The sequence below is a fragment of the Oncorhynchus mykiss genome, chromosome 23 (genome assembly GCF_057628025.1).
Source record: "Oncorhynchus mykiss isolate SJ-2025 chromosome 23, ASM5762802v1, whole genome shotgun sequence".
Classification (NCBI taxonomy): Eukaryota; Metazoa; Chordata; class Actinopteri; order Salmoniformes; family Salmonidae; genus Oncorhynchus; species Oncorhynchus mykiss.
Genome location: NC_143044.1, coordinates 53,757,453 through 53,780,989, shown reverse-complemented (window position 1 = coordinate 53,780,989; position 23,537 = coordinate 53,757,453). Strand labels below are relative to the sequence as shown.

Below are 23,537 nucleotides of genomic sequence, written 5' to 3'. Positions count from 1 at the left end.
GATGGCCTCTTCTCTCCTCTCTCTGTAGTTATGAGGGAAATGGATGGCCTCTTCTCTCCTCTCTCTGTAGTTATGATGGAAATGGATGGCCTCTTCTCTCCTCTCTCTGTAGTTATGATGGAAATGGATGGCCTCTTCTCTCCTCTCTCTGTAGTTATGAGGGAAATGGATGGCCTCTTCTCTCCTCTCTCTGTAGTTATGAGGGAAATGGATGGCCTCTTCTCTCCTCTCTCTGTAGTTATGATGGAAATGGATGGCCTCTTCTCTCCTCTCTCTGTAGTTATGATGGAAATGGATGGCCTCTTCTCTCCTCTCTCTGTAGTTATGATGGAAATGGATGGCCTCTTCTCTCCTCTCTCTGTAGTTATGATGGAAATGGATGGCCTCTTCTCTCCTCTCTCTGTAGTTATGAGGGAAATGGATGGCCTCTTCTCTCCTCTCTCTGTAGTTATGATGGAAATGGTTGGCCTCTTCTCTCCTCTCTCTGTAGTTATGATGGAAATGGATGGCCTCTTCTCTCCTCTCTCTGTAGTTATGATGGAAATGGATGGCCTCTTCTCTCCTCTCTCTGTAGTTATGAGGGAAATGGATGGCCTCTTCTCTCCTCTCTCTGTAGTTATGATGGAAATGGATGGCCTCTTCTCTCCTCTCTCTGTAGTTATGAGGGAAATGGATGGCCTCTTCTCTCCTCTCTCTGTAGTTATGAGGGAAATGGATGGCCTCTTCTCTCCTCTCTCTGTAGTTATGATGGAAATGGATGGCCTCTTCTCTCCTCTCTCTGTAGTTATGATGGAAATGGTTGGCCTCTTCTCTCCTCTCTCTGTAGTTATGATGGAAATGGATGGCCTCTTCTCTCCTCTCTCTGTAGTTATGAGGGAAATGGATGGCCTCTTCTCTCCTCTCTCTGTAGTTATGAGGGAAATGGATGGCCTCTTCTCTCCTCTCTCTGTAGTTATGATGGAAATGGTTGGCCTCTTCTCTCCTCTCTCTGTAGTTATGATGGAAATGGTTGGCCTCTTCTCTCATCTCTCTGTAGTTATGAGGGAAATGGATGGCCTCTTCTCTCCTCTCTCTGTAGTTATGAGGGAAATGGATGGCCTCTTCTCTCCTCTCTCTGTAGTTATGAGGGAAATGGATGGCCTCTTCTCTCCTCTCTCTGTAGTTATGATGGAAATGGATGGCCTCTTCTCTCCTCTCTCTGTAGTTATGATGGAAATGGATGGCCTCTTCTCTCCTCTCTCTGTAGTTATGATGGAAATGGATGGCCTCTTCTCTCCTCTCTCTGTAGTTATGATGGAATGGATGGCCTCTTCTCTCCTCTCTCTGTAGTTATGAGGGAAATGGATGGCCTCTTCTCTCCTCTCTCTGTAGTTATGATGGAAATGGATGGCCTCTTCTCTCCTCTCTCTGTAGTTATGAGGGAAATGGATGGCCTCTTCTCTCCTCTCTCTGTAGTTATGAGGGAAATGGATGGCCTCTTCTCTCCTCTCTCTGTAGTTATGATGGAAATGGATGGCCTCTTCTCTCCTCTCTCTGTAGTTATGATGGAAATGGATGGCCTCTTCTCTCCTCTCTCTGTAGTTATGATGGAAATGGATGGCCTCTTCTCTCCTCTCTCTGTAGTTATGATGGAAATGGATGGCCTCTTCTCTCCTCTCTCTGTAGTTATGAGGGAAATGGATGGCCTCTTCTCTCCTCTCTCTGTAGTTATGATGGAAATGGTTGGCCTCTTCTCTCCTCTCTCTGTAGTTATGATGGAAATGGATGGCCTCTTCTCTCCTCTCTCTGTAGTTATGATGGAAATGGATGGCCTCTTCTCTCCTCTCTCTGTAGTTATGAGGGAAATGGATGGCCTCTTCTCTTCTCTCTCTGTAGTTATGATGGAAATGGATGGCCTCTTCTCTCCTCTCTCTGTAGTTATGAGGGAAATGGATGGCCTCTTCTCTCCTCTCTCTGTAGTTATGAGGGAAATGGATGGCCTCTTCTCTCCTCTCTCTGTAGTTATGATGGAAATGGATGGCCTCTTCTCTCCTCTCTCTGTAGTTATGATGGAAATGGTTGGCCTCTTCTCTCCTCTCTCTGTAGTTATGATGGAAATGGATGGCCTCTTCTCTCCTCTCTCTGTAGTTATGAGGGAAATGGATGGCCTCTTCTCTCCTCTCTCTGTAGTTATGAGGGAAATGGATGGCCTCTTCTCTCCTCTCTCTGTAGTTATGATGGAAATGGTTGGCCTCTTCTCTCCTCTCTCTGTAGTTATGATGGAAATGGTTGGCCTCTTCTCTCCTCTCTCTGTAGTTATGAGGGAAATGGATGGCCTCTTCTCTCCTCTCTCTGTAGTTATGAGGGAAATGGATGGCCTCTTCTCTCCTCTCTCTGTAGTTATGAGGGAAATGGATGGCCTCTTCTCTCCTCTCTCTGTAGTTATGATGGAAATGGATGGCCTCTTCTCTCCTCTCTCTGTAGTTATGATGGAAATGGATGGCCTCTTCTCTCCTCTCTCTGTAGTTATGATGGAAATGGTTGGCCTCTTCTCTCCTCTCTCTGTAGTTATGAGGGAAATGGATGGCCTCTTCTCTCCTCTCTCTGTAGTTATGAGGGAAATGGATGGCCTCTTCTCTCCTCTCTCTGTAGTTATGAGGGAAATGGATGGCCTCTTCTCTCCTCTCTCTGTAGTTATGATGGAAATGGATGGCCTCTTCTCTCCTCTCTCTGTAGTTATGATGGAAATGGATGGCCTCTTCTCTCCTCTCTCTGTAGTTATGATGTTTGGGGAGGTATCTTGATCTGTGTGTCTTAGGCAGTGTCTCTTGCCCTCTCTCTTTCTCTTGCTCTCTCTCTAACTCTCTCTCTTGCTCTCTCTCTCTCTCTCTTGCTCTTTCTCTTGCTCTCTCTCTCGCACTCTCTTGCTCTCTCTCTCTCACTCTCTTGCTCTCTCTCTCTCTCTCTTGCTCTTTCTCTTTCTCTCTCTCTTGCTCTCTCTCACTCTCTTGCTCTCTCTCTCTCACTCTCTTGCTCTCTCTCTCTCTCTTGCTCTTTCTCTCTCTCGCTCTCTCTCTCCTGGGTCTGTCTGTTTAAATTGGCCAATACGAGGGGATTTTTAAATGGATGGCGGGAGCACAGGACAAAGAGAGGAGAGGAAATGAGGGAATAGGAGAATGAGGAGGAGGGGAAACGACAGAGTCATGAGTGATACAGTCAAACAGCCATGAAAAGCCTATAAGGGATAAAATTGTTTTTTTCCTTCTATTTTAATCTAATATTCAAATTCACATAAATACTCAATATGTTAGTTGGGGTGAACTATAAACATGACCCTCTTCCTTCCCTTCTCCTCTTCCTTCCCTTCTCCTCCTCTCCTTTAGTCAAACCGTTTCATTGAGTCTTTCATGTTTGTGAGTGTGTTGTTCCTAAACACAGAGATGATGCCTCTGCTCTAGAGACCGGAGATGGAGCGGTTTGAGAGGCAAAATGGGGCTTTAATGTGTCTTTTGAATGTCTCCGGTCCACTACAGACTTAGTGATGGACTGTCTCAATGTCTCCGGTCCACTACAGACTTAGTGATGGACTGTCTCAATGTCTCCGGTCCACTACAGACCAGTTCCACTACATTTGTGGAACTTCTTTCCTTCTTAATGCATTTGAGCCAGTCAGTTGTGATGTGACAAGGTAGGGAGGGTATACAGAAGATAGCCCTATTTGGTAAAAGACCAAGTCCATATTATGGCAAGAACAGCTCAAATAAGCAAAGAGAAACAACAGTCCGTCATTACTTTAAGACATGAAGGTCAGTCAATACAGAATATTTCAAGAACTTTGAAAGTTTCTTCAAGGGCTGTCGCAAAAACCATCAAGAGCTATGATGAAACTGGCTCTCATGAGGACCGCCACAGGAAAGGAAGACCCAGAGTCACCTCTGCTGCAGAAGATACGTTCATTAGAGTTAACTGCACCTCAGAAATTGCAGCCCAAATAAATGCTTCACAGAGTTCAAATAACAGACACATCTCAACATCAACTGTTCAGAGGAGACTGTGTGAATCAGGCCTTAATGGTCGAATTGCTGCAAAGAAATCACTACTAAAGGACACCAGTAAGAAGAAGAGACTTGCTTGGGCCAAGAAACACGAGCAATGGACATTAGACTGGTGGAAATTTGTCCTTTGGTTTGATGAGTCCAAATTGGAGATTTTTGGTTCCAACCGCCGTGTCTTTGTGAGATGCGGTGTGGGTGAACGGATGATCTCCACATGTGTATTTCCCACCGTGAAGCATGGAGGAGGTGGTGTTATGGTGTTGGGGTGCTTGGCTGGTGACAATGTCTGTGATTTATTTAGAATTCAAGGCACACTTAACCAGCATGGCTACGCATAGTGGGACTATCATTTGGTTTTCAACAGGACAATGACCCAGAACACACCTCCTGGCTATGTAAGGGCTATTTGACCAAGAAGGAGAGTGATGGAGTGCTGCATCAGATGACCTGGCCTCCACAATCCCCCGACCTCAACCAAATTGAGATGGTTTGGTATGAGTCGGACCGCAGACTTAAGAAAAAGCAGCCAACAAGTGCTCAGCATATATGTGGGAACTCTTTCACTACTGTTGGAAAAGCATTCCAGGTGAAGCTGGTTGAGAGAATGCGAAGAGTGTGCAAAGCTGTCATCAAGGCAAAGGGTGGCTATTTGAAGAATCTCAAATCTAAAATATATTTAGATTTGTTTAACACTTTTTTGGTTACTACATGATTCCATATGTGTTATTTCATAGCTTTGATGTCTTCACTATTAATATACAATGTAGAAAATAGTAAAAATTAAGAAAAACCTTGGAATGAGTAGGTGTTCTAAAACTTTTGACCAGTAGTGTAAATAATGTCCCACCACTACATGTCCCACCCCCACATGTCCCACCAACACGTCTCAAGAACACATGTCCCAACAACACATGTCCCACCCCCACATGTCCCAACAACACATGACCAGTAGTGTAAATAATGTCCCACCACTACATGTCCCACCCCCACATGTCCCAACAACACATCCCACCAACACATGTCCCAACAACACATGTCCCACCCCCACATGTCCCAACAACACATGTCCCACCACCACATGTCCCACCACCACATGTCCCAACAACACATGTCCCAACAACACATGTCCCAACAACACATGTCCCACCAACACATGTCCCAACAACACATGTCCCACCAACACATGTCCCAACAACACATGTCCCACCAACACATGTCCCACCAACACATGTCCCAACAACACATGTCCCACCAACACATGTCCCAACAACACATGTCCCACCAACACATGTCCCACCAACACATGTCCCAACAACACATGTCCCAACAACACATGTCCCACCAACACATGTCCCACCCCCACATGTCCCACCAACACGTCTCAACAACACATGTCCCACCACCACATGTCCCACCAACACGTCTCAACAACACATGTCCCACAAACACATCTCAACAACACATGTCCCACCAACACGTCTCAACAACACATGTCCCACCAACACGTCTCAACAAGACATGTCCCACCACCACATGTCCCACCAACACGTCTCAAGAACACATGTCCCAACAACACATGTCCCACCCCCACATGTCCCAACAACACATGACCAGTAGTGTAAATAATGTCCCACCACTACATGTCCCACCCCCACATGTCCCAACAACACATCCCACCAACACATGTCCCAACAACACATGTCCCACCCCCACATGTCCCAACAACACATGTCCCACCACCACATGTCCCACCACCACATGTCCCAACAACACATGTCCCAACAACACATGTCCCAACAACACATGTCCCACCAACACATGTCCCAACAACACATGTCCCACCAACACATGTCCCAACAACACATGTCCCACCAACACATGTCCCACCAACACATGTCCCAACAACACATGTCCCACCAACACATGTCCCAACAACACATGTCCCACCAACACATGTCCCACCAACACATGTCCCAACAACACATGTCCCAACAACACATGTCCCACCAACACATGTCCCACCCCCACATGTCCCACCAACACGTCTCAACAACACATGTCCCACCACCACATGTCCCACCAACACGTCTCAACAACACATGTCCCACAAACACATCTCAACAACACATGTCCCAACAACACGTCTCAACAACACATGTCCCACCAACACGTCTCAACAACACATGTCCCACCAACACGTCTCAACAAGACATGTCCCACCACCACATGTCCCACCAACACGTCTCAACAACACATGTCCCAACAACACATGTCCCAACAACATATGTCCCACCCTTACATGTCCCAACAACACATGTCCCACCACTACATGTCCCAACAACACATGTCCCACCACTACATGTCCCAACACACGTCCTGAGACAATGACAGCGTTGAGACACGTACCTGCCTTCAGAAAGGTACCTAGTCCACATTTTTGTTGTGTTACAGGCTGAATTTAAAATGGATGAAATAGATTTTATTTTTCACCAACACACAGTACCCCATAATGACAAAGTGAAAACATGTTTTTAGATTTTTTTGCAAATTGATTGAAAATTAAATTCAGAAATATCTCATTTACATATGTATTCACACCCCTGAGTCAATACTTTGTAGAAGAGATTATTGTTTTGCTGAAAAGTGAATTAATCTCTCAGTGTCTGGTAGAAAGCAGACTGAACCAGGTTGTCCTCTAGGATCCTGTTCTTCATCTCCAGACTGAACCAGGTTGTCCTCTACGATCCTGTGCTTCGTCTCCAGACTGAACCAGGTTGTCCTCTAGGATCCTGTTCTTCATCTCCAGACTGAACCAGGTTGTCCTCTAGGATCCTGTGCTTCATCTCCAGACTGAACCAGGTTGTCCTCTAGGATCCTGTTCTTCATCTCCAGACTGAACCAGGTTGTCCTCTAGGATCCTGTTCTTCATCTCCAGACTGAACCAGGTTGTCCTCTAGGATCCTGTGCTTCATCTCCACACTGAACCAGGTTGTCCTCTAGGATCCTGTGCTTCATCTCCAGACTGAACCAGGTTGTCCTCTAGGATCCTGTGCTTCGTCTCCAGACTGAACCAGGTTGTCCTCTAGGATCCTGTGCTTCGTCTCCAGACTGAACCAGGTTGTCCTCTAGGATCCTGTGCTTCGTCTCCAGACTGAACCAGGTTGTCCTCTAGGATCTTGTTCTCCGCTCCATTCTGTTTCTGTTTGAATCCTGACAAACTCAAGGGGTGTGAATACTTTCTGAAGGCACTGTAGATGCATGTGTACGAAATAGAATGCCTTAAATACTAAAGTGAGCACGCACACACACAGACGCACACACACAAGCACGCACGCAGAAGCACACATTCATACAGACGCACACGCGCAGACAGATGCAGACACACACACCATGATGCCAGTCTGTCTGTCCTGGGAGCTAGACCCCGTTGGCCCTGTTGTCTGTCCATTAGTCGGTCCATCGTCCTCCCGTCTGTCTGTCTGTTCTGTGAGCTAGACCCCGTTGGCCCTGTTGTCTGTCCATTAGTCGTTCCATCCTCCTCCTGTATGTCTGTCTGTTCTGTGAGCTAGGCCCCATTGTCCGTCCGTCCGTCCGTCCGTCCGTCTGTCTGTCTGTCCTGTGAGCTAGGCCATGTTGTCTGTCCATTGGTCTGTCCAGCCTCGTCCTGTCTGTCTGTCTGTCTGTCTGTCTGTCTGTCTGTCTGTCTGTCTGTCTATTCTGTGAGCTAGGACCCTGATGTCTGTCCATTGATCGGTCCATCCTCCTCCTGTCTGTCTGTCTGTCTGTCTGTCTGTCTGTCTGTCTGTCTGTCTGTCCTGTGAGCTAGGCCATGTTGTCTGTCCATTGGTCTGTCCAGCCTCGTCCTGTCTGTCTGTCTGTCTGTCTGTCTATTCTGTGAGCTAGGCCCTGATGTCTGTCCATTGGTCGGTCCATCCTCCTCCTGTCTGTCTGTCTGTGAGCTATACCCTGTTGTCTGTCCAGTCTCATCCTGTCTGTCTCTCTGTCCTGTGAGCTAGACCCTGTTGTCTGTCTGTCTGTCCTGTGAACTAGGTCCTGTTGGCTGTCCATTGGGTCGGTCCATCCTCGTCCTGTCTGTCTGTCTGTCCTGTGAACTAGGTCCTGTTGGCTGTCCATTGGGTCGGTCCATCCTCGTCCTGTCTGTCTGTCTGTCCTGTGAACTAGGTCCTGTTGGCTGTCCATTGGGTCGGTCCATCCTCGTCCTGTCTGTCTGTCTGTCCTGTGAACTAGGTCCTGTTGGCTGTCCATTAGGTCGGTTCATCCTCGTCCTGTCTGTCTGTCTGTCCTGTGAACTAGGTCCTGTTGGCTGTCCATTGGGTCGGTCCATCCTCGTCCTGTCTGTCTGTCTGTCCTGTGAACTAGGTCCTGTTGGCTGTCCATTGGGTCGGTTCATCCTCGTCCTGTCTGTCTGTCTGTCCTGTGAACTAGGTCCTGTTGGCTGTCCATTGGGTCGGTCCATCCTCGTCCTGTTTGTCTGTCTGTCCTGTGAACTAGGTCCTGTTGGCTGTCCATTGGGTCGGTCCATCCTCGTCCTGTCTGTCTGTCTGTCCTGTGAACTAGGTCCTGTTGGCTGTCCATTGGGTCGGTCCATCCTCGTCCTGTCTGTCTGTCTGTCTGTCTGTCCTGTGATCTAGGTCCTGATGTCTGTCCATTGGGTCGGTCCATCCTTGTCCTGTCTGTCTGTCCTGTGAACTAGGTCATGTTGGCTGTCCATTGGGTCAGCCCATCTCCGTCCTGTCTGTCTGTCCTGTGAACTTGGTCCTGTTGTCTGTCCATTGGGTCAGTCCATCCTCGTCCTGTCTGTCTGTCCCCTAGTGTGGAACCACATCCCGTTCCTCCCTCTAAGTCCCTCTAAGTGTGGACTGTGGCTCATCTGACGCGCGCACACACACACACACACACACACACACACACACACACACACACACACACACACACACAAAGAGGTTACACATCTGTGTCAACAGATAGATAGAGGGTTTGATATAGAGAGAAATTGAGTCGAGCAATAGAGAGAGAAAGAGACAGAGAGAGAGAAAGAAAGAGACAGTGAGAAGGGGAGAGACAGAGAAAAAGAGAGAGAGAGAGGAGAAGGAGTCAGAGGGACAGGGAGGAGAGGAACACACTGCAGTTAACAGGCTTTTCCCTGATGCGAGACAACCAAGACGAGAGAGAGGTAAGAGAGGAGGAGAGGATCAGGGAGAGGAGGAGGAGAGATAAACCTCCACTCTTCACCACAGAGAAAGATCCTGCAGCTACACCAGCCATTGTGTGGGAGAAACAGGAGAGGAGGAGAGGAGGGAGAAGAGACGTGCGAGTTGGCTTCTCTTCTTGGCTAAACGCTGAACGCTCGAAGAAAGAAAGGAATCTTCCCTCGCACTCGTTCGCTAGTCCCCCTCTCACAATGGAGTATCTAACCAAATCAACACACTTGTCAGCCAGATGTGTAGAAACGATTTCCACCCACACAGAAAGGGCTGCAAAGCCTTGTCAGTGTGTGTGTGTGTGTGTGTGTGTGTGTGTGTGTGTGTCAGTGTGTGTGTTTAAAGCCAGGAGAGAGGCTCTGATAGCTCTGTCAAGGGGTTTACAGTTGGAGAAGAGAGGGAAGACTTGAGTATTATAGACTACATATCAGACAGGTGTCATTAAGAATGTATTATAGACTACATAACAGATGTCATTAAGAGTGTATTATAGACTATATAACAGATGTCATTAAGAGTGTATTATAGACTACATATCAGACAGATGTCATTAAGAGTGTATTATAGACTACATATCAGACAGGTGTCATTAAGAGTGTATTATAGACTATATAACAGATGTCATTAAGAGTGTATTATAGACTATATAACAGATGTCATTAAGAGTGCATTATAGACTATATAACAGATGTCATTAAGAGTGCATTATAGACTATATAACAGATGTCATTAAGAGTGTATTATAGACTATATATCAGACAGATGTCATTAAGAATGTATTATAGACTACATATCAGACAGGTGTCATTAAGAGTGTATTATAGACTACATATCAGACAGGTGCCATTAAGAATGTATTATAGACTATATAACAGATGTCATTAAGAGTGTATTATAGACTACATATCAGACAGGTGTCATTAAGAGTGTATTATAGACTATATAACAGATGTCATTAAGAGTGTATTATAGACTATATAACAGATGTCATTAAGAGTGTATTATAGACTATATAACAGATGTCATTAAGAGTGCATTATAGACTATATAACAGATGTCATTAAGAGTGTATTATAGACTATATTACATATGTCATTAAGAGTGTATTATAGACTATATAACAGATGTCATTAGAGTGTATTATAGACTATATAACAGATGTCATTAAGAGTGCATTATAGACTATATAACAGATGTCATTAAGAGTGTATTATAGACTATATATCAGACAGATGTCATTAAGAATGTATTATAGACTACATATCAGACAGGTGTCATTAAGAGTGTATTATAGACTACATATCAGACAGGTGCCATTAAGAATGTATTATAGACTATATAACAGGTCATTAAGAGTGTATTATAGACTATTTAACAGATGTCACTAAGAGTGTATTATAGACTACATAACAGATGTCATTAAGGTCAACCATAAGGTTAGGTATATAACAGACAGATGTCATTAAGAGTGTATTATAGATTACATAACAGATGTCATTAAGCGTGTATTATAGATTACATAACAGATGTCATTAAGAGTGTATTATAGACTATATAACAGGCAGATATCATTAAGAGTGTATTATAGACTACATATCAGGTCATTAAGAATGTATTATAGACTACATATCAGACAGGTGTCATTAAGAGTGTATTATAGACTATATAACAGGTTAGGTACATAACAGACAGATGTCATTCAGGTCAACCATAAGGTTAGGTATATAACAGACAGATGTCATTCAGGTCAACCATAAGGTTAGGTATATAACAGATAGATGTCATTCAGGTCAACCATAAGGTTAGGTATATAACAGATGTTATTCAGGTCAACCATAAGGTTAGGTATATAACAGATGTCATTCAGGTCAACCATAAGGTTAGGTATATAACAGATGTCATTCAGGTCAACCATAAGGTTAGGTACATAAGACAAATGTGTATCCGGACTACTTCACAAAAATTCAACAATCAGTTCCATTGTATACATAGAGAATGGGTCATTTTAGTCAAATTGATACAATTTATGCACTAAAAGGTCATTTGAACAGTATCTTCAAGCAGAACTTTACCTGCTGTGGGTCTTTGTGGCATACGAATGCAGGTGATTGACTGAGAATGATTTCTACCTGCAGTGACATTATGCTGAAAGATTCATGATGATATATATTTGCCCAGCATTTAGTGGTAGAGGGAAAGAATAGAGCTATGGATGAATAGCAACTACAACCAAATGAAACAACCTGGGGTGTATTCATTAGTTGTACACCGTGGCAAACCGTTTTGCACCTGCTCATCTCTCCACCCATTCGGGGCCCACTGCGCCCAGCTTGTTGCGCATACTAAAAAAGCTAAACTTTGGCTATATTGTTGATTAAGATTATAGGGAAACTGACAAGATCAGGACCACTTCACACAAATTCAACAATCACGTCTCCATTGTATGGGTAGAATGGGTTCATTTTGTCAAATTGCTTACAATTTATGCACTAACAGAATTTGAACGGTTTTTCCCTTTTAACCTTGTCAACGTTCCAAGCTGAACTTTGCCTGCTGTGATCTTTGTGGCAGGTGACTGACAGAATTCTACCTGTAGTGGCATTATCCTGGAAATAACAGATTGATTCATGATGCTATTTGTCCACCATTTAGCGGCAAGAGGAATTGTTCTTTTAGCTATGCTAGCTCTACTAACGTGCAACACTGTAAATCAGCGAGCCTCTACATCATGAAAAGTAGCTTAAAACATTGTTGGACAGTAGTTTTTAGCCTACCAAGGGCCGCGTGACTTGACTTAGGACTCCAGTATACAGGACTCAGACTTGGACTGGAACACTAGGGACTTGGACTGGAACCCTAGGGACTTGGACTGGAACCCTAGGGACTTGGGACTCTACGACATGAACTGGAACACTAGAGACTTTAGGACATGAACTGGAACACTAGAGAATCTAGGACATGAACTGGAACACTAGAGACTCTAGGACATGAACTGGAACACTAGAGACTCTAGGACATGGACTGGAACACTAGAGACTCTAGGACATGGACTGGAACACTAGGGACTTGGACTGGAACACTAGAGACTATAGGACATGAACTGGAACACTAGAGACTATAGGACATGGAATGGAACCCTAGGGACTTGGGACTCTAGGACATGGACTGGAACACTAGAGACTCTAGGACATGGACTGGAACACTAGAGACTATAGGACATGGACTGGAACCCTAGGGACTTGGGACTCTAGGACATGAACTGGAACACTAGAGACTCTAGGACATGAACTGGAACACTAGAGACTCTAGGACATGAACTGGAACACTAGAGACTCTAGGACATGGACTGGAACACTAGAGACTCTAGGACATGAACTGGAACACTAGAGACTCTAGGACATGAACTGGAACACTAGAGACTCTGGGACATGAACTGGAACACTAGAGACTCTAGGACATGAACTGGAACACTAGAGACTCTAGGACATGGACTGGAACACTAGAGACTCTAGGACATGAACTGGAACACTAGAGACTCTAGGACATGGACTGGAACACTAGAGACTCTAGGACATGGACTTGAACACTAGAGACTCTAGGACATGGACTGGAACACTAGGGACTTGGGACTCTAGGACATGGACTGGAACACTAGGGACTTGGGACTCTAGGACATGGACTGGAACACCAGGGACTTGGGACTCTAGGACATGGACTGGAACACTAGGGACTTGGGACTCTAGGACATGGTCTGGAACACTAGGGACTTGGGACTCTAGGACATGGACTGGAACACTAGGGACTTGGGACTCTAGGACATGAACTGGAACACTAGAGACTCTAGGACATGGACTGGAACACTAGAGACTCTAGGACATGTATTGGAACACTAGAGACTCTAGGACATGGACTGGAACACTAGGGACTTGGGACTCTAGGACATGGACTGGAACACTAGGGACTTGGGACTCTAGGACATGGACTGGAACACTCGGGACTTGGGACTCTAGGACATGGTCTGGAACACTAGGGACTTGGGACTCTAGGACTGGAGGATTAGAGACTTGACTACATCACTGCATATCAATATTTGATGTGTTTCTACGATTGTCATCATGTTTACATTTGTGTGCTCATGAAAGTGTGTGTGTGTGTGTGTGCTCATGAAAGTGTGTGTTTGTGTGTTTATGTAAGTTGGTGTGTGTGTTTATGTAAGTTGGTGTGTGTGTTTATGTAAGTTGTTGTGTGTGTTTATGTACGTTGGTGTGCGCGTTTATCTGTCCTTGGAAGGTGTAGGCCTGTCTGACAGTGTGAGACGTGTGCGAGCCAGACCAGGGGTATTGTGGTGTGTTGGGGTGTAAAGGAACTAGTTCATTAGAACCAGAGTCTGGTCTGTCTGGCCACCGGTTCTGTTCATTGGAACCAGATTCTGGTCTGTCTGGCCACCGGTTCTGTTCATTGGAACCAGAGTCTGGTCTGTCTGGACACCGGTTCTGTTCATTAGAACCAGAATTTGGTCTGTCTGGAGATTGGTTCTGTTCATTGGAACCAGAATCTGGTCTGTCTGGACACCAGTTGTGTTCATTAGAACCAGAGTCTGGTCTGTCTGGACACAAGTTATGTTCATTAGAACCAGAGTCTGGTCTGTCTGGACACAAGTTCTGTTCATTAGAACTAGAGTCTGGTCTGTCTGGACACCGGTTCTGTTCATTAGAACCAGAGTCTGGTCTGTCTGGACACCGGTTCTGTTCATTAGAACCAGAGTCTGGTCTGTCTGGAGACCAGTTCTGTTCATTAGAACCAGAGTCTGGTCTGTCTGGACACCAGTTGTGTTCATTAGAACCAGAGTCTGGTCTGTCTGGAGACCGGTTCTGTTCATTAGAACCAGAGCCTGGTCTGTCTGGACACCAGTTCTGTTCATTATAACCAGAGTCTGGTCTGTCTGGACACCAGTTGTGTTCATTAGAACCAGAGTCTGGTCTGTCTTCATTGTGTATTAATGACCTGGGCTCCAAGCTCTGTTAACATACAGAAGAGTGTGATCTCCAGGACACACACATTGATCGGACCATTTTGTTTCTTACCTCTGTTAATATGCTCTGTCTGCTTGTGGCTATTTATGTATGTGATCAACAATAACCCTGACACACACACATCGATCGGGACACTGCTCTGTTAATATGCTCCGTCTGCATGATCTCCAACAACCCTGACACACACACACACACACACACACACACACACACACACACACACACACACACACACACACACACACACACACACACACACACACACACACACACACACACACACACACACACACACACACACACACACACACACACGGGCCAATTGAGGCGGTGGTGCGTTGAAGACAAGCCTGGGTGGAAGGACAGTCTCCCCCAAGAGAAAGAAAGAAAGAGGGAGGAAAGAGTGAGAGGCAGTGGGAGACAGAGGGATGGAGAGAGAAAAAGAGAGAGGAGGAGAAAGAGAGGGATGAAGAGAGAGAAAGAGAGACGAGAGACAAGAGGAGAAAGAGAGGGATGAAGAGAGAGGGAGAGACCAACACAATCCCATCTAATTGGCAACATTTGAAACATCAACATCAGTAAAGTGCTTCTCTTTTAATTCATTTCCCTCCTCCACCATCCCCCTCTCCTCTCCTCTCCTCTCCTCTCCTCTCCTCTCCTCTCCTCTCCTCTCCTCTCCTCCATCCCCCTCTCCTCCATCCCCCTCTCCTCTCATCCCTCCCTCCCTCCTCTCCTCCATCCCCCTCTCCTCTGCTCCATTCCCCTCTCCTCTGCTCCATTCCCCTCTCCTCTCCTCCATCCCCCTCTCCTCTCCTCCCTCCCCCTCTCCTCTCCTCCATTCCCCTCCCTCTCTCCTCCATCCCCCTCTCCTCTCCTCCCCCTCCCTCTCCTGCATCCCCCTCTCCTCCCTCCCTCCCTCCCCCTCTCCTCCCTCCCTCCCCCATCTCCTCTCCTCCACCCCCCCCTCCTCTCCTCCCTCCCTCCGTCTCTCTCACTGTCCAAGGGTAGGATGCGCTCCAGGTGAAACAGGGAAATCATCGAGGACATAATTAGAGGGCTTAAGAGGAGGTGTGTGTGTGTACGGAGCACGCATACATTCTCAATCTCACACACACACTAAAACACACAGCCTCAGGTTTTGACCTCCTTGTGTGGAGTTAAATACCTTGATGGCCTCATTTGCTTGTCTATGAGCACAAACAAACACACACACACACACACCTTGCGGTGTGTTTTAAGAGGTGGTGAAGGACTGTTGACTTGCTTGCTCATTTGAATGTTTCTTTCACAGCCCTGGGCCCTGGAAACCTCTGTGGTGTGGGTTAACATTTCTCTCCCTGTGTGTGTGTGTGTGCGTGTTTCTGTGTGTGTGTAATCAACAGCCCAGACTGATCCCCTCTGGTATGTGCTGAGTGTGTGTCAAAGGGCAAGGCAGCCTGGAGTTGAGAAAACTGGCCCTTCAACATCTTTCCTCCCCCTCAGGAACCACCAAAACACACTTTAAACACATTCTGGAATAACTCGGTTTAGACCCATAATTATACCAACATTTGATGGAGTTTCCAGCACCAAAACACACCTTAAAACACATTCTGGAGTTTTCAGCACCAAAACACACCTTAAAACACATTCTGGAGTTTTCAGCACCAAAACACACCTTAAAACACATTCTGGAGTTTTCAGCACCAAAACACACCTTAAAACACATTCTGGAGTTTTCCAGCACCAAAACACACCTTAAAACACATTCTGGAGTTTTCCAGCACCAGAAGCACCAGGGAGACTGTAATGTACATCTTTCTTTCATTTGATAAAGATTCCGTACAGTTTTTCCAGCACCAAACACCATTAACCAATTATAATAGCAGGTATTAAGTGAGCCTAAATGTAATCTTAAAATATAAATTCCATATTTCTTACAAAAGACAAGCGGTGTCTACAGTGGTGTCTCCATTATAAAAGACAAGTGGTGTCTACAGTGGTGTCTCCATTATAAAAGACAAGTGGTGTCTCCATTATAAAAGACAAGTGGTGTCTCCATTATAAAAGACAAGTGGTGTCTCTATTTTAAAAGACAAGTGGTGTCTACAGTGGTGGCTCCATTATAAAAGACAAGTGGTGTCTACAGTGGTGTCTCCATTATAAAAGACAAGTGGTGTCTACAGTGGTGTCTCCATTATAAAAGACAAGTGGTGTCTCCAGTGGTCTCCATTATAAAAGACAAGTGGTGTCTACAGTGGTGTCTACAGTGGTGTCTACAGTGGTGTCTCCATTATAAAAGACAAGTGGTGTCTACAGTGGTGTCTCCATTATAAAAGACAAGTGGTGTCTACAGTGGCGTCTCCATTATAAAAGACAAGTGGTGTCTCCAGTGGTCTCCATTATAAAAGACAAGTGGTGTCTACAGTGGTGTCTACAGTGGTGTCTACAGTGGTGTCTACAGTGGTGTCTCCATTATAAAAGACAAGTGGTGTCTCCAGTGGTGTCTCCATTATAAAAGACAAGTGGTGTCTACAGTGGTGTCTCCATTATAAAAGACAAGTGGTGTCTCCAGTGGTGTCTCCATTATAAAAGACAAGTGGTGTCTACAGTGGTGTCTCCATTATAAAAGACAAGTGGTGTCTACAGTGGTGTCTCCATTATAAAAGACAAGTGGTGTCTCCAGTGGTCTCCATTATAAAAGACAAGTGGTGTCTACAGTGGTGTCTACAGTGGTGTCTACAGTGGTGTCTACAGTGGTGTCTCCATTATAAAAGACAAGTGGTGTCTACAGTGGTGTCTCCATTATAAAACACAAGTGGTGTCTACAGTGGTGTCTCCATTATAAAAGACAAGTGGTGTCTACAGTGGTGTCTCCATTATAAAACACAAGTGGTGTCTCCAGTGGTCTCCATTATAAAAGACAAGTGGTGTCTACAGTGGTGTCTACAGTGGTGTCTACAGTGGTGTCTACATTATAAAAGACAAGTGGTGTCTACAGTGGTGTCTACAGTGGTGTCTACAGTGGTGTCTCCATTATAAAAGACAAGTGGTGTCTCCAGTGTTCTCCATTATAAAAGACAAGTGGTGTCTACAGTGGTGTCTACAGTGGTGTCTACAGTGGTGTCTACAGTGGTGTCTCCATTATAAAAGACAGGTGGTGTCTACAGTGGTGTATCCATTATAAAAGACAAGTGGTGTCTACAGTGGTGTCTCCATTATAAAAGACAAGCGGTGTCTACAGTGGTGTCTCCATTATAAAAGACAAGTGGTGTCTCCAGTGGTCTCCATTATAAAATACAAGTGGTGTCTACAGTGGTGTCTACAGTGGGGTCTACAGTGGTGTCTACAGTGGTGTCTACATTATAAAAGACAAGTGGTGTCTACAGTGGTGTCTACAGTGGTGTCTCCATTATAAAAGACAAGTGGTGTCTACAGTGGTGTCTCCATTATAAAAGACAAGTGGTGTCTACAGTGGTGTCTCCATTATAAAAGACAAGTGGTGTCTACAGTGGTGTCTCCATTATAAAAGACAAGTGGTGTCTACAGTGGTGTCTCCATTATAAAAGACAAGTGGTGTCTACAGTGGTGTCTACAGTGGTGTCTACAGTGGTGTCTCCATTATAAAAGACAAGTGGTGTCTACAGTGGTGTCTCCATTATAAAAGACAAGTGGTGTCTACAGTGGTGTCTCCATTATAAAAGACAAGTGGTGTCTACAGTGGTGTCTCCATTATAAAAGACAAGTGGTGTCTACAGTGGTGTCTCCATTATAAAAGACAAGTGGTGTCTACAGTGGTGTCTACAGTGGTGTCTACAGTGGTGTCTCCATTATAAAAGACAAGTGGTGTCTACAGTGGTGTCTCCATTATAAAAGACAAGTGGTGTCTCCAGTGGTGTCTCCAGTGGTGTCTCCAGTGGTGTCTCCAGTGGTGTCTCCAGTGGTGTCTACAGTGGTGTCTACAGTGGTGTCTACAGTGGTGTCTACAGTGGTGTCTCCAGTGGTGTCTCCAGTGGTGTCTACAGTGGTGTCTCCAGTGGTGTCTCCAGTGGTGTCTCCATTACATTTGGTTCATTCTCCTCTTTTCTTTCATTTATTGGATCCAGATTTGATACATGTTCTTACCGTGGTTTCCCAACGTGGTCGTTACTCCTTCTTCAGCATGGATTTCATTAGCCTTCCTCTGGGCCACTTCTGCCAGAACCACCTCTCCCTTATCCCACGCCACATAATGGAGATCCTTTGAAGGTAAACAGGAAATAAAACCACTTTTTTTTATTTTTTTTATCTAAAATGAATCTAGGCTCCAATGACAATGAGAGAGGGAGTGGAGGAGAGAGGGAGGGGATGAGAGAGGGAGGGGAGGAGAGAGGGAGGGGAGGAGAGTGTTTTGAAAAAAAATCATCAGTGAGGAAGAAGGGGAGAAACAGATAAAATGACGTGTTTGAAGTTTGACATCAAGAAGAGAGAGAGAGAGAGAGAGAGAGCGAGAGAGAGAGAGAGAGAGAGAGAGAGAGAGAGAGAGAGAGAGAGAGAGAGAGAGAGAGAGAGAGAGAGAGAGAGAGAGAGAGAGAGAGAGAGAGAGAGAGGGAGAGAGAGAGAGAGAGCGGTTGGATGAAATTATGAAATATGAAATGCCCCTCTGACGGTTTCAAACCATCGCCCTCGCCGGTTTGGGTTTGAACTCGGGGGAAGGGATGTTATCTCCATGCCCGGCGTGTTTTTAGAAGTCGGAGGAGACGCGATGCGACAAGGGAAGGCTCACCTTTCAGAAAGTCTAGTATTTCTCTGTTAGGGAGAAAATAAGATCCATCCAAGCTTATTACAGTATCAGAGCAAGACAACATGGAGACTCAGTGTGTGTCCTTTCTGTCAGCCTCATCTCAATAAAGAGGACAATACTGTTAGTAAATACGGTTGGAGGGTCACTCAGTTGAGGCTAAACTATTTTAAATACGAGGGGCCAGAAAGCTATGGTCCCCTCTACACAGTAAATACGGTTGGAGGGTCACTCAGTTGAGGTTCATAACTCTCCTCTCTACCCTCTCTACCCCCTCTACCGCTCCGACCCCCTCTCTACCCCCCTACCCCTCTCTAACCTTCCTACCCCTCTCTAACCCTCCTACTCCTCTCTAACCCTCCTTACCCCTCTCTAACCCTCCTACCCCCCTCAAACCCTCCTACCCCTCTCTAACCCTCCTACCCCTCTCTAACCCTCCTAGCCCTCTCTAACCCTCCTTACCCCTCTCTAATCCTCTCGACCCCTCTCTAACCCTCCTTACCCCTCTCTAACCATCCAACCCCTCCTACCCCTCTCTAACCCTCCTACCCCTCCTACCCCTCTCTAACCCTCCTACCCCTCTCTAACCTTCCTACCCCTCTCTAACCTTCCTAGCCCTCTCTAACCCTCCTTACCCCTCTCTAACCACCCAACCCCTCTCTAACCCTCATACCCTTCCTACCCCTCTCTAACCCTCCTTACCCCTCTCTAACCCTCCCTCAGGCCTGGTTCAGAGGTGAAGTGCATCCCATACAGCACCATATTTACTATATTTGACCAGGGCCCTATGGGTCACAAGTAGTGCACTATATACAGTTGAAGTGGGAAGTTTACATACACCTTAGCCAAATACATTTAAACTCAGTTTTACACAATTGCTGAATTTAGAAATTCCCTGTTTTAGGTCAGTTAGGGTCACCACTTTATTTTAAGAACGTAAAATGTCAGAATAATAGTAGGGAGAATGATTTATTTCAGCTTCCTTTCAACACATTCCCAGTGGGTCAGACGTTTACATACACACTCAATTAGTATTTGGTAGCATTGCCTTTAAATTGTTTAACTTGGGTTAAACATTTCGGGTAGCCTTCCACAAGCTTCCCACAATAAGTTGGGTGAATTTTGGCCCATTCCTCCTGACAGAGCTGGTGTAACTGAGTCAGGTTTGTAGGCCTCCTTGCTCACACACGCTTTTTCAGTTCTGCCACACATTTTCTATAGGACTGAGGTCAGGACTTTGTGGTGGCCACTCCAATACCTTGACTCTGTTGTCCTTAAGCCATTTTGCCACAACTTTAGAAGTATGCTTGGGGTCATTGTCCATTTGGAAAACCCATTCACGACCAAGCTTTAACTGATGTCTTGAGATGTTGCTTCAATATATCCACATAATTTCCCTACCTCATGATGCCATCTATTTTGTGAAGTGCACCAGACCCTCCTGCAGCAAAGCACCCCCACAACATGATGCTGCCACCCCCGTGCTTCACGTTTGGGATGGTGTTCTTCAGCTTGCAAGCCTCCCCCTTCTTCCTCCAAACATAATGATGGTCATTATGGCCAAACAGTTCTATTTTTGTTTCATCAGACCAGAGGACATTTCTCCAAAAAGTACAATCTTTGTTCCCATGTGCAGTTGCAAACCGTAGTCTGGCTTTTTTATGGCGGTTTTGGAGCAGTGGCTTCTTCCTTGCTGAGCGGTCTTTCAGGTTGTGTCGATATAGGACTCGCTTTACTGTGGATATAGATACTTTTGTACCTGTTTCCTCCAGCATCTTCACAAGGTCCTTTGCTGTTGTTCTTGGATTGATTTGCACTTTTCGCACCAAAGTACGTTCATCTCTAGGAGACAGAACGTGTCTCCTTCCTGAGCGGTATGGCGGCTGCGTGGTCCCATGGTGTTTATACTTGCGTACTATTGTTTGTACAGATGAAGGTGGTACCTTCAGGAGTTTGGAAATTGATCCCAAGGATGAACCAGACTTGTGGAGGTCTACAATTTATTTTCTGAGGTCTTGGCTGATTTCTTTTGATTTTCCCATGATGTCAAGCAAAGAGGCACTTAGTATGAAGGTAAGGCTTGAAATACATTCACAGGTACACCTCCAATTGACTCAAATGATGTCAATTAGCCTATCAGAAGTTTCTAAAGCCATGACATCACTTTATGGAATTTTCCAAGCTGTTTAAAGGCACAGTCAACTTAATTGTATGTGAACTTCTGACCCACTGGAATTGTGAAACAGTGAATTACAAGTGAAATAATCTGTCTGTACACAATTGTTGGATAAATTACTTGTGCCATGCACAAAGTAGATGTCCTAACCAACTTGACCAAAACTATAGTTTGTTTTAACAAGAAATGTGTGGAGTGGTTGAAAAACAAGTTTTACCTAAGTGTATGTAAACTTCTGACTTCAACTGTAGGTAATGGGGCCCTGGTCAATAGTAGTGCACTATATAGGTAATAGAGCCCTGGTCAATAGTAGTGCACTATATAGGTAATAGAGCCCTGGTCAATAGTAGTGCACTATATAGGTAATAGGGCCCTGGTCAATAGTAGTGCACTATATAGGTAATAGGGCCCTGGTCAATAGTAGTGCACTATATAGGTAATAGGGCCCTGGTCAATAGTAGTGCACTATATAGGTAATAGAGCCCTGGTCAATAGTAGTGCACTATATAGGTAATAGAGCCCTGGCCAATAGTAGTGCACTATATAGGCAATAGGGCCCTGGTCAATAGTAGTGCACTATATAGGTAATAGGGCCCTGGTCAATAGTAGTGCACTATATAGGTAATAGAGCCCTGGTCAATAGTAGTGCACTATATAGGTAATAGGGCCCTGGTCAATAGTAGTGCACTATATAGGTAATAGAGCCCTGGCCAATAGTAGTGCACTATATAGGCAATAGGGCCCTGGTCAATAGTAGTGCACTATATAGGTAATAGGGCCCTGGTCAATAGTAGTGCACTATATAGGTAATAGAGCCCTGGTCAATAGTAGTGCACTATATAGGCAATAGGGCCCTGGTCAATAGTAGTGCACTATATAGGTAATAGGGCCCTGGTCAATAGTAGTGCACTATATAGGTAATAGAGCCCTGGTCAATAGTAGTGCACTATATAGGTAATAGGGCCCTGGTCAATAGTAGTGCACTATATAGGTAATAGGGCCCTGGTCAATAGTAGTGCACTATATAGGTAATAGGGCCCTGGTCAATAGTAGTGCACTATATAGGTAATAGGGGCCATTTGGGACACATACCCTGTCTCAGAGCCTGTCTGTCTCTATATACCCCAAGACCCTGTCTGTCTGTCTGTATGTTTGTCTGTCAGTCTGTCTCTATATACCCCAAGACCCTGTCTGTATGTTTGTCTGTCAGTCTGTCTCTATACACCTCTAGACCCTGAGAGTCTGTCTGTCTGTCTGTCTGTCTCCCTATACCCTGAGAGCCTGATGCACACATTGTCATCCTCCATCCTCCTTTTGTGCTCCGAGAGAAAGAAACAGGGGATGAGAGGATGATCATAGGTTCAAAGAGAAGAGAGGGAGAGAGATGTTTGGGGAGGGAAGACAGAGAACAAAATGGAGAGAGAGGCGAGGAGGGGGGTATGAGATCCCGAATTGAACGTTTTGAATGAGCAAACAGATTGGATAATAACACTGTCGTTTCTAACCTCCGCAGCTACAAACTAACTCTAAAGGAGTGTAATGAATGAATGAGCTCTCAGGATGACTCTCAACAACACTACATTCAGCAGCTGTTGAATGAGGAACCGGCTTCAATTAGATATGTGTGACACAGCTTCCTAATGGAGAACAAACAGAGAGAGAGAGAGAGACAGAGAGAGAGAGAGAGACAGAGAGAGAGAGAGAGAGAGAGAGAGAGAGAGAGAGAGAGAGAGAGAGAGAGAGAGAGAGAGAGAGAGAGAGAGAGAGAGAGAGAGAGAGAGAGAGAGAGAGAGAGAGAGAGAGAGAGAGAGAGAGAGAGAGAGAGAGAGAGAGAGAGAGACAGAGAGAGAGACAGAGAGAGAGACAGAGAGAGACAGAGAGATGGTTGAGAGGGGTGAGGGTTGACTAAGAGAGAGAGGGGAGAGAGACAGCATAACTAAATCCCAGGATGTCAGGACGGTTTATATCAGCTTAACAACAGCTCATAATACTGTCTAAATCTATCTCTCCCTCCCTCCCTCCCTCCTCCCTCCCCTCCTCTCTCTCTCCTTCCCCCCTCTCCCTATCTCTCCCTCCCTCCCTCCCTCCTCCCTCCCCTCCTCTCTATCTCCTTCCCCCCTCTCCCTCTCCCTCTCCCTATCCCTCCCTCCCTCCCTCCCTCCCTCCCTCCCTCCCTCCCTCCCTCCCTCCCTCCCTCCCTCCCTCCCTCCCTCCCTGGTAGGGAGAACCATAGCCACTAAGAGAGGCTAACACTAATACTCCACATAAAACCATCAGATATTAGCTGCACGTCTTATTCCCAGAGGCTGGAAC

At 45.6% G+C, this 23,537-nt stretch overlaps 1 protein-coding gene across 8 annotated transcripts in view; it reads right to left on the bottom strand.

Annotated features, from left to right (window-relative positions):
- Positions 1 to 23,537, bottom strand: part of wdpcp (WD repeat containing planar cell polarity effector) — a 215,844-nt gene that overhangs the window by 12,329 nt on the left and 179,978 nt on the right. For 6 of the 8 annotated variants that reach the window (XM_090217684.1, XM_090217686.1, XM_090217685.1 and 3 more), the window contains one exon: positions 18,394 to 18,508. The exons of the other annotated variants lie outside the window; for them this stretch is intronic. In XM_090217684.1, the coding sequence (XP_090073810.1) occupies positions 18,394 to 18,508 (115 nt within the window). The remainder of the gene's footprint in view (positions 1 to 18,393; positions 18,509 to 23,537) is intronic. 8 annotated transcript variants of the gene reach the window in all.